This window comes from Melanaphis sacchari, unplaced genomic scaffold (genome assembly GCF_002803265.2).
Source record: "Melanaphis sacchari strain LSU unplaced genomic scaffold, SCAv2.0 Contig2046_pilon_pilon, whole genome shotgun sequence".
NCBI lineage: Eukaryota > Metazoa > Arthropoda > Insecta > Hemiptera > Aphididae > Melanaphis > Melanaphis sacchari.
The window spans coordinates 22,318-37,759 of record NW_020271004.1 but is presented as its reverse complement, the minus strand read 5'-3'; the positions used below and the strand labels follow the sequence as shown (position 1 = coordinate 37,759).

Below are 15,442 nucleotides of genomic sequence, written 5' to 3'. Positions count from 1 at the left end.
ATACACACGTATATTGTGATTCTATAATAATTTATTGGAAAGTTTCAAATTGAACTTATTTAATCAAAATAATTACTAACTTTTATACTTTAGTGATAAAACTTACAAAGGATTCAGTTAAATTTACCCGCTAGCCATTGAAATTGTATAACATGTTTTATTTACACGTTTTGTTACACCTATTTTTTGTTTGTATAATTATATATAAGTTAGAAATAATAACAATAATAATAAAAAAATAATAAGCCAAAAATTTAGTATACCATACTACACGGTGTAAACGCAATAGATGTTTCGCTTAAGTGCTTGTCTAATGTCTATACATAAATGAAAATAGAAGTTCAAAGAAAAACTTTCATTAAAGAAAACGATCAGCAGTCGTAAATTATAAATAACCACCATATGCCAAACTGAAAATATATATTATATACTCGAGGTATTCGTATAATGAACAAAGGAATACGCTTCTTGTGTAAACAGGAGATAGCAGATGTAAAACAGATATATACCGTCATTCGTCAAATGACAAATATTATACATAATACATTAATAATAATATTATATATTATATATTATTATGTGATGTAGTATTTACCCGGGATGGCCAATGCGTGTAATGGCATACCACGATTCACGGTATGTTGTTATATATATATTTATTTATAATTTATTATTATATAATACATACATTTTTGATGATTTGTTAGACTTTAAAATATTTTTAATAATATTTACTACTGTACTAGTGATACTGTGCAGGCAATATAATCTAAATTAATATGTCATATTGATGTTTATAATTTAAAAAAAAATATGACCTATGTTAAGTAAACTTGGGTAGAAATTTTGAATAAAATTGTCTACGATGATTATGGTGCAATAATGGTACCTACCTATTATAACATTTGTATCTACTTACTTTTTCATAACATTAATCCTTTTTTTTTTTTTTTTTAGTGCGATGAAAAAATTATTATTTAAATTATTAATTACTATCTGTAGACTGTAATTTTGTCATATTAATATATTAAATTTATAATATATAATGTATCTCTTCCCCCATACTATTCAACATATACACAGCTGATCAACCAACCACCTCTCATACTTCGATAGCTGACTTCGCTGACGACAGAATCATATATATATTTCAGAAAAAAATCTACACCATGCCAGCCAACATCTACAAAATCATTTAAACTTACTAGCAGACTGGTACTCCAAATGGAGAATAAAAATAAATAATGAAAAATCATCTCACATTACTTTTATTCTCAAAAAAAGCACGGTACCCCAAGTCACTTAAACAATAAAATCATTTATTCTTCCTCTAACATCAAATATTTGGGTATGACACACGATTAAAGACTTACAAGTTACATAGGCCACACACATTAAACAAAAAAGACTCATACTAAATGCCAGACGAAGAGCACTCTTTCCACTTATAGGAGAACAATCAAAAATTAACCTTAATACAAAACTGCTTTTGTATAAAATCCCCTTCAAACCAATTTAGTTATATGGTATTAAACTATGGAGATCAGTAAAAAAATGCAATATTTATAAAATTCAAACATTCCAATCAATCTCACTACGTATGATTACATGTGTTCCTCCGTATGTTTCAAACCACACTTTACATTCAGACTTAATACTCACTGTTCAAGAAGAAGCCAAAAATGGCTATAAACTCTTCCGTGCCCGTCTTATAAACCACTTTAACCCTCTAATCATTGCTCTAAACTCTGAATCCATTCCTGGAAACCCACCTAGAAGGTTAAAGTGAAATTGGAACCGCAATCTGATATGAAATAACTCTAATTTTCTAGCCAATAAGTGTTACTGCTGAGTGATTACTTCGTCGTGTCAACCATGCCAATAATGTAAATCCTCAAACATGCTTATTGTACAACTTATTTATAGATTGTATATTTGTATGTATTAAAAATAAAAGTTAAAAAAAAATAATAATATATAATGTAATTACTATAGTAAGTATTTGGTATTATTGTCATCATAATATTATAATGTTTATTGTTTATGATAAAACTATGATTGTTGATGAATGGTTATACAATTAGGTTAATTATAAAATAAAATTTATTTTATCTATACGTTGTGATAAAAAATTATGTTTAACATATAATAATATCGCGTTTTATAAATCTGATAATGTGTTAAAGAAAGTAGAAACCACAAAAAGTTTGGGCTTACCTACTAGTTATTACAGATCTTGCATAGGTACATGTATGATGTATGAATATGCATAGAAGTAATGATAATAATATAGTACCTATATAATATTATATACAAATTAATAATAATTATGTAGGTATACTATATTTTAATATTATATTATTTGTAATCATTTTTATTGATTTTATATCATTATTATTGGATAAATACAACTATAAATATTTCAAATAATATTACCTATAACCACGTTGTCAATAAAACATAGCTGTCAATTTGAACATGCATTTATTATTCAGGTATAGAAGGTACACATATATATTTATGTACATTACGATATTGAATGTTAAATTGAATGAAATACAATATATTTACATACAATAATTCACGTTTGGTACAAAAGAGTCTTAAAAACCAATAATCAAATAAATAATAATTGTAACAATATGATTCTTTGGTTTATTTAATTTATAGGTTGTTATAGGTAGGTACTGCTCTTCCTAATATAGAATGTAGATGCAACTATTAACTATATAATATATATATATATATTATACTATAGCTTAATAGTTTCCGTATGTAGGTGGGAAATTTATTTTTAAATTTAACTTTCACTTCGACAACGGGTTATTGAACATCGTAACAGTTCGTTAAGTTAAATATTATATTTTTTTTAGGTTATTAGTTTTCCTCAGGCATATTTCATATTACCTAATGACAACATAAATGACCTTTTTAAATATATTTTTGGAAAACCATAATCAATTTATTGATTATAAGAAATTATAATAACAGTAATCCACTATGGCGTATGGCTTGCGGAGTACCTATATAGGCACTATACGTTTGGGGAGACCCGTGTATACATTTTATTAAAATATTTTAACTAAATAATAGGTATTAATAATATTATACATTTTATTGAGCATTAATAATTTACACGTATTTCATAAACATCTATAGAGATTCACTATAGTCTATAGAAATATTATGTTCGCAATTACAAATTACAATATTAATGCTCTGGTAAATATGTACAATGTAACGTATTATGTAGATACCTATATATATAAGTATATTTCAATCACGTTATTGTTAGCTCTTTTCGGAATGAAAATAATTTAAAACATATTATATATATACACACTCACACACTCGCGTATTTATAGTTATTTATCGTCTCTTGCGGTCTATGGACCACAGGTAATACACACTGTTACGTATTTTACTTAAATATTTAAGTTCTACTTAGTATATGCATAACAAGACATAACAATAACTAATATAAGCTTGCCGAAAAGTCTATCAATCAATATACCAGAAGAAATTAAATGTGTATCATTATATTCTATTTGACTTATATGAGTATGTTTTGAAACGAACTTTCCATATCGGCATTATCAAGCAGTTACTACATAGCACACAGTTGCAGGCTTTTGACCGCGTTCCGTTTTTATTTAGCATTATACTTAATATGGCGAACATTAACAAATAGCGATCGATATTTTATTCATAATAATTCTCGAATTGTTTTATTTTTAATTTTTTTGTAATAATAGTTTACGACACTTTCTGTACGACGTCGCGTGATAACTGTGTATAATACAAAATTTTATATTATAGAGACTCGCGCGACCGTATTGTGCACTACATATTTCGTACATTTATACATAATAATATGTAATTACTTTATACGCACGCATAGGTTTTAGATCTAACTTTAGGCGACACCCATTATTAACTCGTTGTTTACGCGGTCAACACAATACAGAATGTATATTTATTAATTATTATAATTCTCATGGCGTATACGATATTTTTTTACTTGCAATTTTTACAGCCACTGGGTTCATTATACCGTTGACGGTGCGATATGGATGATATGGTATTATACTATATAATAATTAATTATACATGGTATTTAATTTTTAATAACTAAATAAGTTAAAGTAAACGAACATTCGGGAAAATTCAGTCGAAACGAGTACCTACTACCTGCTTATCTTTATGTGATTTGTATTACATAATTATTGTCGTCAACGAACCAAAAACGACCGACTTGAAATCGTAAAAAGAATAAAATATACCTATCTATCTATTAATATACGTATATTATATACACAGGTACGCGGCATAATAAATATTTATGATGTAGATACTTACTCGTGCTGTGATCGTGCGACGATCATGAAATCCGAGATTTCTCTACGACAGTGTAACGGTGTGACTATATAGTATATACAATATATATATATATATATCTACCTACGCAATACGCGCGTTAAAAGTCGAATGGAAGTGATGGATAAAGTGTACGTGTTGTGTAGGCTCTTATGTATCCCGGTATCCGTACTGCATCGTGTGTACATATAGGCTTCTGTGGCGGTTCCGAGACGGACGACGATAACCATTAACCACCGCGGTACATATACATACCGGATACCAAGTTTAGGTAATGTATATTATAAAAATAATAATGAGTACCTACAAACATAATAATAATAATAATAATAATAATAATAATATTGTAACGCGGTCCCCCAAATGGCTGGAGCGTCCTTGGCACGGTAAAAACTCCGCGGCCGATTGAAGGTAGTACACACTACACACCAATAACATAATTATGTCGACGGCCGTTTTCGGTGGTAGTGGGCAGTGGTTGCATTAATATTATTTTGTGTTATAAACATACAGTACCTATGACATCATCGCACATGCGCGCGCGCGTGCCGTAGCTTCGAAGTCTCGACACAATAATAATACATTGTTGGGCTCTCAAGACTCGAGTGTATAGCGGTCCGAGGTTCAGTTGCGCCCGATACGTCGTCAATCTTTGACGTCTTTGCGAATCGTCTGTCAAAAAATTGTCTGCTGTTTTGTTCGTGATCTCCGCCCCGTCACGTTCGCGGACGACCTAATCTCTGATTTTCTCGTCTCACAACAAACAGTCGCGGTATCCCGTTCAAGTCTTCAGACGCGACGACATGGCTAATTACGTTACCACAAAAGTAAGTGGCGTTTGTTTTGTACCTTTATAGAACATAGAGATATAGATATTATACCGATTTATTGCCATTACTATTGTAATAAGGATGTATATAGGTTGCTCTTGCACAAACGATTTACACACGACCATTACCTAAAATTATACTTATAATACCTATATGCAATACACATCATATTAAAATGCTATGTGTATATTTATTAAAAAAAAAAATAATAGAATTTATAATCCATAACTATTATTATAAACGATAAATTTTTGATTTAAATATTTCGTCGCAGTCGTTCCAGTATTCCACCGAAGCTTATGATAAATCGGTCATACTTTATTTTCTATTGATTATAGAATGGTCATATGACCCAAAAGTATTATAAAATATTCATGACGTATAACGTACTCTATCTTACCAATCAAATAGTGCGACATTTTTTCCAGGAATCCATCCGATCCTTCACCGTAAACATACTCGTGTTATTGGATATTATGTGGATATATCGAAGATGAGATAGTAGAAAAAAATTTTTCTAGTAATTTCAGCTACCTATACAATTATAGTTGTTTGAATAATAAAGAAGAACGTTACTTCTTCAATCTTATTTTTCGATAATAATTTAAGTGCTATTTAGTATTTTAAATAAACGAGATACAAGTTTACAACGTTTCCGTTTCTGTTTTTGGGGAATTTTATTTTATTTTAGTTTTTGATTGAACTTTTTTAAAATGAGGAGAAAAAATAAGCTCTAAAAATATATTAAATAGTTTAACTTCTACTCACTGATTATATTTTCTATACATAAAATTATGCCTCTAACGTTTAGTAAAAAGTGTTGTCAGTGCCAAAAACGAAACATAGGTTACCTATATTATATCTAAATACCTATACTATGTAATATATATTATCTTAGGCTTTTAGGTATGTATGCTAAGCTTCTTATTGTATACAGTAAATATATAATTATGTTATACTGTTTAGTCGGTGTAGATCATAATAATTAAACGGATATACCTCACTTATATAGCTTATATAGTGGTTATAACCATAATATTATCCCTTTTTAAAGACAAGGGGGTACAGTGGAGGGTGAAGGACGTAGCAAAAAAAGAAGTAGATTATTAATTTATATCTTTATCCATCATAAGCTAGTTTCTAGTACAGTATCTATACCTAAATGTGTGTATATAGTTAATGTATCAAACAGACGGTTTAACATTACTGAAATAGGTACCAATTATCTTATTGTTTAATTTTTAATTTTGTTAATATCGAAATAAATTTGTTGGTCTAATCATTCAAAATAATTCAATGATATAAGTTTTAAATAGAATCTCGTTATTTGTATTTATTGTTAATAGTGACGTAACTTATAATTACATTATAGTTAGGTATTTTAAAAAGACTTCGATAAACTTAACAGGCATTTATTTACTATAAAACATATAATATCAATAAATTCTAAAGTATATTTTGTAGAATATGATTATTGATAGAACATACAAAAAAGATTTAAAATATTTGTTTTTCTTGTAATTAAGTACATTTATAAATTGAAAATAAATAATTTCATCACAGTTTATTAAACTTAATCTTTATTAAATAATTAAAATCCATTGATAATTATATGGATATAAGTTATTAATAATTCTAAATATTTTAACGTCTAACTGACGTTGATCTTAAAAAAAGAGGTATGAAGAAAATAAATATTTCTAGATTTATAGTACAATAATATTTATTGTCATATTAATTATCAACTCATATTTGAAGTAAATGCAATAATTACCAACAATAAAATCTAAGATAGGTATTTATATTTTTATAATTTATCAAAGTAGTTAACATCATAGATATAAATTAGTATTGTATTTAATTGTTTACTAAGTAGTAGTGAATAATAGGTATATTAAAATATATCCGATTACATTTCGTATAATATGTCATTGAAATTATATATTTTCAATGATCCAAAAAAATCCAAAAAAAGTACGACATGTAAGTTAAAATAATTAAGTTTTATACATATTTTTTCTAAAACATCCAGAATTCTAACTTAAAAAATCTTGAAAAAAATTATTTTAAGTTATTTATTTGATTTTGATTATTATTCTGAACCACTTTGGACATTAGTTGATTAATTTAAATTATATAACAAATCATGTATGATGATTTTTTGAGTAGGTAGTTGATAAATAAGTTCATATATGATAGGTATATTTTTTCTTTTCTAGTATATGTTTATACAATAATTATTTGGTTTATAAAATTTTTTTAAATGTATTTTATTAATTATATTAAGACGGACATTAAACTTTTTAATTATTTATATACAGCCAAAACATTTTTTTTTACTTAAAAATAAAAAGTATTTATTAAGTAAACAGACTTTAGCGTTTAGCTATACTTCACAGTAAATATTTATTGTAGAATAAGTTTGGCTTGTTAATAATATAATATATACATGATTAATTTCAAAATATGTATAAAAATAAAAAATGTAAATAAGTGAGCTGCAAATGGTGACAATCAATATTTATATAAATGTTAATGTAAACATGATAGTATTATTATGGTATATAAAAATATACTCTATGATTCTTTAGTATATTTTAAATGCCTAGAGAATAGAGATTATTTATTAAAGGTGTCTATATGTTGTTAATTATTATATTTTAAACACTAAGTGCAATGTGCACATTGAAATAAAAAAGTGATTTGTACACATATTTTAACAATCATATAAAATGTAGTACTTATTATAAATTGTTTTCTTAAATCTCTTAATACTAATATTAATGGCAAACAAATATTGATATTATATTATTGGACTAAAATGTTTAATCATAAAGCAAATAGGAATTATAATAGGTAATAATATCATAAAACTTTTTAATTTTTTAAAGTGTACTCCTACCGTATTTGCATCATCAAATTTTGATGCAAAAGAAGATGCCATTGCTCTGAAAAAAGCTATGAAAGGCTTTGGATGTGACCAAAAAGTTATAATTGATGTGATTGCTAATCGAGGTGTTGTGCAGCGCATTGAAATTGCGGAAGCCTTTAAGACATTGTATGGAAAGGTAAAAAATAAATTAAATCATAACATTTTACCTTTTAGTTATTATCATTAAAGTGTGAAATTTAGTTTTTAAACATAGTATATATAATTATGATGAAAACAATGTTTAGGATTTGAAAAAAGAATTAAAAAACGAACTAAGTGGACACTTTGAGGACACCGTGTTGGCATTGATGACGCCACTTCCGGAATTTTACGCAAAGGAGTTACATGACGCTATCTCTGGAATAGGCACCCACGAAGAAGTGCTTGTTGAGATATTATGCACCTTAAGCAATTTTGGTATACGAACAGTCACTGAATGTTACGAAAAACGTAAGTAACCCAATAATAACATTTATTTGGAAAAATTTTAAACTTATCATGAATATATGATTTACAATAAAATTACATTATAATATGCATGTATTATGTTGATCGATTAAGTCTATATTATTGCTTTTTAGTACTAGTATTGAAATTCGTGATTTACTTAAATTCGAATATAATATTATATAAACTTATTAATTAATCATATATAAATAAATTAATCAAAACAAATTTAACAAACTACAACGTGCTTAAAATGACTTACGCGATAACTTTTCTATTAAATTTAATGTTTGCGTTTTTTATTTTACATAGGTATTTAATTTTTGATAATGTTATCAAAAAAAAAAAAAAAAGAGAGAGAGAAAAACATACTTAGACTATATTAAGTTTTTTTATTATGTCTTAAACAATTTACACGACAATAAAATTGGGATAGTCGTAAATTATTTACATATCTAAATAATACTCATTTTTACACGCATAAATCATACCTATAGATGTTTTGTTTTTAATTTAAATCCTTCAAACTAAATTTATTATTAAATATATTAAAATATTGAGAAATAATGGTATATTTTAATTTTTGTTATTGTCATTGATATTAATCAAATTTAAACGTATTTAAACGTTTATTGTTTTAATATATTATATGTTTAATGACTTAAATTAATTTAAATATTTGTATTTTCCAAGCACTTGAATGACTATTCAAAATCAATTGACGTTTGACATTAATTTCATTGCAGTTATGAAATTCATTTTAGTTCTGGTTTTAGATATCAAGTACAGTGTTAACTATGTGTATTTTTTCTTTACTTAATTTTTCTTTGGAAAATAATTATTAATTTTTTTTTTTTTTTGCGAAGGAGCATTAAACGTTGCGTGTAGTTTTCTAACGACCGACACAAATTATTCATTAAACATACAATTATTTTTATATATCAATAGGTAACAACTAACAAATATAAAAACACATTTGAATAATTACAAAGAATTGACAAAGATACTAGTTTTTAATAAGACCATGACTATTTTAGATAAACTAAGCTAATAATAATACTTAAATTTGTAATATTTTCATTGATTTTATAATGAAACTAACCTTAAGAAAATTTAATGAAGAAAAAACGAAAAGAGAGCCTCTCTCATTGACACTTGGTTGCGGTATCATGTCTGTTTGGCTGTCTGTGATTTTTTTCTGATTGGTTTTGTTTATCTTGGGCAAAGATTATTATGTTTATAGTTTTTCTAGTTACAAATTTACATTAAGTAAAATTCTACATTGATTATTTATTGAATTTTTTATTATTATAGTTGTAAATATATTTGCATAATATTATTTATAGAAAAACAGAAAGAATACTAGCTTATGTTTATCTTTATTTGAAATACTTTTTAGTATTAATATTTTTATCATCACGTCCTAATTTAAAATTATAAACTTATTTTAGAAATATTTTAAAATTTAACTTAATGAACTAAAATTTTAAATAAGAAATAGGCTATAATTAATATTTAAATTTCTCAAAATTAGCTTTGTAAAATACATAAAAATTAAATTGAATAAGTATAAATTTGATTATATTACAAGCACGAAAATGTATGTACCTACTCTATAGGTAGTATGGTTACTATTTTATGATCAAATAGTTGTTCTTATATATCTTGTATATTAGTTCTATTAGTTTGCGTACCTATGCATCCTTGAAGTAAAATTATAATAGTAAGTACTTATTTTCTGGGTGGGAGTTGGAATAGAGCTAACCCGAGATACTTTCAAAAAGACTTTTTATTCATATATTTGATTGTTCAAAATATGTTCTCCAAACTTGACCTTCTTGTCAAATAGAGTTTAAAATAAAAATAAAAATAATAATTTTAAAGACTATAGTTAATATTTTGTGTCAATTATATTTATAACGTCTGATTATTACGATTTAATTAATGGTATATAACTGAATGAATTCGTTGGCACCATTATCTAAATAAATTTAATAATAAAACTTTTATTTTTTTTCGAAAAAAACTGGTAAAATATTAATGATGGTATTATATTGTATATGAATTATGATTTAAACATAAATATAGTTCAGAAAACATAAATTATAGTAAATATGTAGCATCTAAACTTCAACTCGTATATTATTAATACATTAAATAGTATAGCAACATTGATAGATATAGTTTATGATATACTAGATTTTGAAATAGTACACAAAAATAAAATTCACTACCCATTTTTGTATCTAAACGCAATATTTTTTTTTTTTTTTTATTGACTGATTCGTGTTATTTTGATTGGGTATATTATAACATTTTTTAAATCATATTTTTGATTGTTCACGCGTTTTAATAATCACTGTTAAATATTTATCGACCTTTAACGAGTATTTTAAATTCTTAGATATCTAATAATATTATATACTCGTATGATTGACGATGACGTCCGTCATTTTTGGACAGCATAAAATACGTACATACATTATATTATTATGTCATTCTTTTCGTAATTTAAACGATTCGTTAATATTTTATTAACGAAAATAAAAACTCAAAAACTCATTCACAAAAACCAGTTATCTATGTGTAATATTTTTTTTATTTTGAACGGACTGCTCAAATGCAAACTATATAATATATACATATATTGAGTGTAATTTGTACATTATACGTAATAATAATAATTGATGAAAGTATTACATGACGAGCGTCATATCGCATTTGTTATTTTAGACTCATAATAAAATTACCGGACATTATTACGAATTTGTACGATATAGAAACTGTGTCTATTTGAAACTATGAAAATTAACTGAAAGGCCGCTCCTCTCTCGCTTGGAATGTGTTTATATGGCTATATCTAATCTATGTATATGTCACGACTATAAATTGAAACTTTCGTCGACTGCAGTTGTTTATTAATTGAACGGCATAAGGAGGTAGTAATAAAATGTACAATTATTTTAACATTAGTGTTTAAAATATTAACTGTGGTATAAGACGTTTTTATAATAATATATTTTTTGTACTTAAATTATATAATATTTTCAGTATAGTCGCATTCACAAAGTGTAGTATTGCTATATAATATTATCACAATAGTTAAAACGCGATTGTATACAAAATACCTATGAATAATGATAATTTATTGCTTATATTTCTTTCAAACCATAAACCAAATATGTATTTTAAAAAATAAAAATAAGAATATTAGTTACCTAATAGTTATCAACACCTACCTACCTACTTAAACCAATGAGATCGTATAATGCACATTCGACTCCCGTGCAATAAAATCACATTATTTTCAGGCGATTAATCCATTTGAATTGTTAAATTCACGTTTTTAGCTTCATTTATGTATTCAATGGCTTAATATACACATACTTACTCATACATATATCTATAGTGACTATTGAACATGTGTTTATTTTATAAAGCTAAAATAGAACAAGGAATTTAAAACTGCTATTTCTACACCTTATCACTGTCATTCTTGTAATAGCAATGGTGTTATATCGGACATTTTAGAATTGTAAAGTTACACCATACATCAGACTTGTGTAGTATATTATTTACAGGCTTATTTAAAAATAATCTCGGTAATTATTGTTACACATGAGACATGAATACATTATATGTTGTTTGCGATTCGCGAACTGCGTTTTTTTACTGATTAAAAATGTTTATTTTAAAACTGCATATTATTATTAAAATATATACGAATTCGAGGTATTATAATAATATTAAATATTATATATTGATAGTTTTTTTGAACATCAGACATTTACTTACAAATAAAATTTATTTTATTTCAGTTTATGGACACAGTCTTGAAAAGGATATTAAAGGCGACACATCAGGCCATTTCAAACGTCTTTGCGTATCCTTAAGTATGGTAAGATATAATAATACCTATAGATATATAAGAATTTACGATGTAGTGTATTGTTCAAAATTTTATTTTGGAATTTGGTTAAATTTAAATAAGTACCTATAGTTTATTAATTAACGATAGTAAGTGGATATTTATAATATAATTAATAAACTTTGCTCCGTTTTTTATTAAAATTAAAAACTTTTTGTTGATTTATTAATGCTCTATCTAATATACAGTATATCTATTAAGACTGCATTAACTGTATACTGTACAGTTTGTACTATATGTGTGGATCCAGAAATTTTCCATGGAGTGCTGTGGGGGGCATACGTATAGACAGCAAAAAAAAAGTCATCAGATTAAAAAAAACTTGGTCTTATAATACCTTATTTTTTTATTTTATTTGATTTGGGGGGAGGGTGCTCCCTTCGCCCCTTCTGGATCCGCCACTGATTTGTACACACGATGTCACCAATTGGTAATAAAAAAATTTAATATATATAAATATAATAATTCAGCAATTTTTTTAAAACATAATTAAGGTATATTTATTAAGTTTAAACGAATATCTAATACTTTGAATGACACAGACATGCAAAAATATAAAAATAGTAATAATAATTTTATAGATATTTCTTTTATATGCATAATAGAGTTTAGATAGTCAGATATGCATAATATGTGACGCACATTATAAGCGTTTAGAGTGAGTCATAGTTTTAATGAATACGATTTTTTTCATACATTTTCATTGACATTGAGCACAAAATTCTCCTAATCACATATAGTTATTATCGACTCTTTTATAGTGTGATAAAACTTTATTTTAACGTTAATATTTGGTTTGATGTTTTACTAGTATATTCCTTTGATATATATATATATATATATTCATACTTATTTATTTTGAACATTTAGATCTCTGATGTGTATTGGTAATTATATGTAAACTGCATAAAATATTATACATTATTTATGTTATTATTTAATAAAGTTTCAGAATTGTAAAGAATTTAATATACATATTATATAATACACCTAAGGCCGGATTGGGCAGGCGGGATACCGGAAGTTTCTCGGGGGGCCACTTATACTCGTAGAAACTTTTATTTCTAAGTTTATTGGTTAAAGCATAATCAACACAATTTTGCAAAAGAGCTCAAACCTTAATAAATTACTTAATATATACTAATGTGTATTTTAGTCTAAATATATGTTTTTTAAATAAAAATGATAACATTTCTTTGTACTAACTAATTATTAATTTTTTTATTTTTAATAACAATTTTGAGAGTTCAAATTCTCGAAATAATATACTATCATTTTACGTGAAAATATATATTTTAAGGTTTTATAGGTTTTCCGAAGTGGGACGATTTTTTGATTTTTCCGGCAAAAATTGTTGACCCAATCCAGCCTTGTATACACCAATATATAATATTTTACAAAATATATTAAACTCGTGTTAAGTATAATAAAACTTTATACATATATTTTGGTGTATAAAAATTAAATGATTGTATAGGATTTTATTCAAGAAATAATTTTTAAGGCCCAAATTCAATAGTTAATTATAGTTAATAATAATTATATGTAATGAAATTTATAAGATATGTTTAACCCGTGATCATCGTCAGATTTAAAGACAAGCAGGTTGTAAATTCTGTCTACTAAGAACTATCAATTACAGTTAGAATAAAAGGATTATTTCTTGCTTTTTACTTTAAATGCAATGTGCTTATGAAAAATGCAGAAGAGTGACCATCACAACTCACTTCATAAAGTGATATTAAAAGACATTAAAAATATTTATATCAAACATTAAAATTCTTATTAATTTTGTTATATATATAATATATTGAAGTATACTTATATGATTTATTTTTTTCAAATACTGAATGTACAATTTAATTTTTTAGGGAAACCGAGATGAAACGCCTACAGTTGATGAGAACGCAGCGCGTTTAGACGCTGAGGCTTTGTACAATGCAGGTGAAAAAATAAAATGGGGCACGGATGAATCGGAATTCAACAGGATTTTGGTTACCAAAAGTTACCAACATTTGAGACGTGTATTTATAGAGTATGAAAAATTGGCTTCTAAGGATTTAGAAGAATCAATCAAAAGCGAATTTTCCGGAGATATTTGCATGGGTCTATTGTTTTTAGGTACTAATAAATTACAGCTTTATTTTTATACAGAGATTTAAAATAATGTTTTTTATCGGACATAAATTATTTATCTATTTTTCATAATACGCTACAAATCTAATAATATAAATAACAAATAAAATACTTATATGAAAATGTATGTGCCACGCATTATTAAAATAACCCTGTATATTGTTTTTTCAGTGAAATGTGTGAAAAGCAAAGTTAACTTTTTTGCTGAGCGTTTACATAAAAGTATGGTCGGCTTAGGAACAGATGACAAAACTCTGATAAGAATCATTGTGTCTAGATCAGAAATCGACCTCGGAGATATAAAACAAGTGTTTGAAAAGAAGTACGGTAAAACTTTGGAGTCGTGGGTAACCGTAAGTGTTTTGTTCATATTTTTTTCTTAATCTTTTTAATCTACAACATTAAGTTATTTTAATTAATTAATTAATTATATCATATATTTGATGTAAATTATTTTTCAGGGAGATACCTCTGGAGACTACAGAAAATTATTGTTAAAAATCATTGCTTAAACGACGGTTTAATCTTTTTATTCACGGGTGATTTTTCATTTATATCTTTAATCATTATATTATTGTTATTTAATTATTTTTTACCAATTATTTTATATTATAAATTAATTTTAATTTTAGTTTTATAAAAAGTAACTACGTATAGGAACTAAATTATTTGTGACTTTTTCTAAAAGCGTAAACCTATTGAATTTTTATACTTATGGCTTAATTTTACTATTCACAATATAGGTACCTATTTATTGTTTAATATTGACTGACCAAAATATGTTAACATGGT

The 15,442-nt window shown here is 25.8% G+C and overlaps 1 protein-coding gene across 1 annotated transcript; it reads left to right on the top strand.

Moving 5' to 3' along the window:
- Nucleotides 1-4,935: 4,935 nt before the first annotated feature.
- LOC112593432 (annexin B9) lies at nucleotides 4,936-15,208 on the top strand. Its single transcript, XM_025337824.1, has 7 exons — nucleotides 4,936-5,204; nucleotides 8,099-8,275; nucleotides 8,385-8,589; nucleotides 12,405-12,484; nucleotides 14,386-14,635; nucleotides 14,822-15,003; nucleotides 15,112-15,208. The coding sequence occupies exons 1-7, from the start codon at nucleotides 5,181-5,183 to the stop codon at nucleotides 15,160-15,162; spliced, it is 969 nt and encodes a 322-aa protein (XP_025193609.1). The 5' UTR covers nucleotides 4,936-5,180; the 3' UTR covers nucleotides 15,163-15,208.
- The last annotated feature ends 234 nt before the right edge of the window (nucleotides 15,209-15,442 follow it).

Coding starts and splice junctions, on each gene's coding strand:
- LOC112593432 (XM_025337824.1), top strand. CDS start 5,181: ATGGCTAATTACGTTACCACAAAA. Junction 5,205..8,098: donor CTAATTACGTTACCACAAAA/GTAAGTGGCGTT, acceptor AATTTTTTAAAG/TGTACTCCTACCGTATTTGC. Junction 8,276..8,384: donor TTAAGACATTGTATGGAAAG/GTAAAAAATAAA, acceptor AACAATGTTTAG/GATTTGAAAAAAGAATTAAA.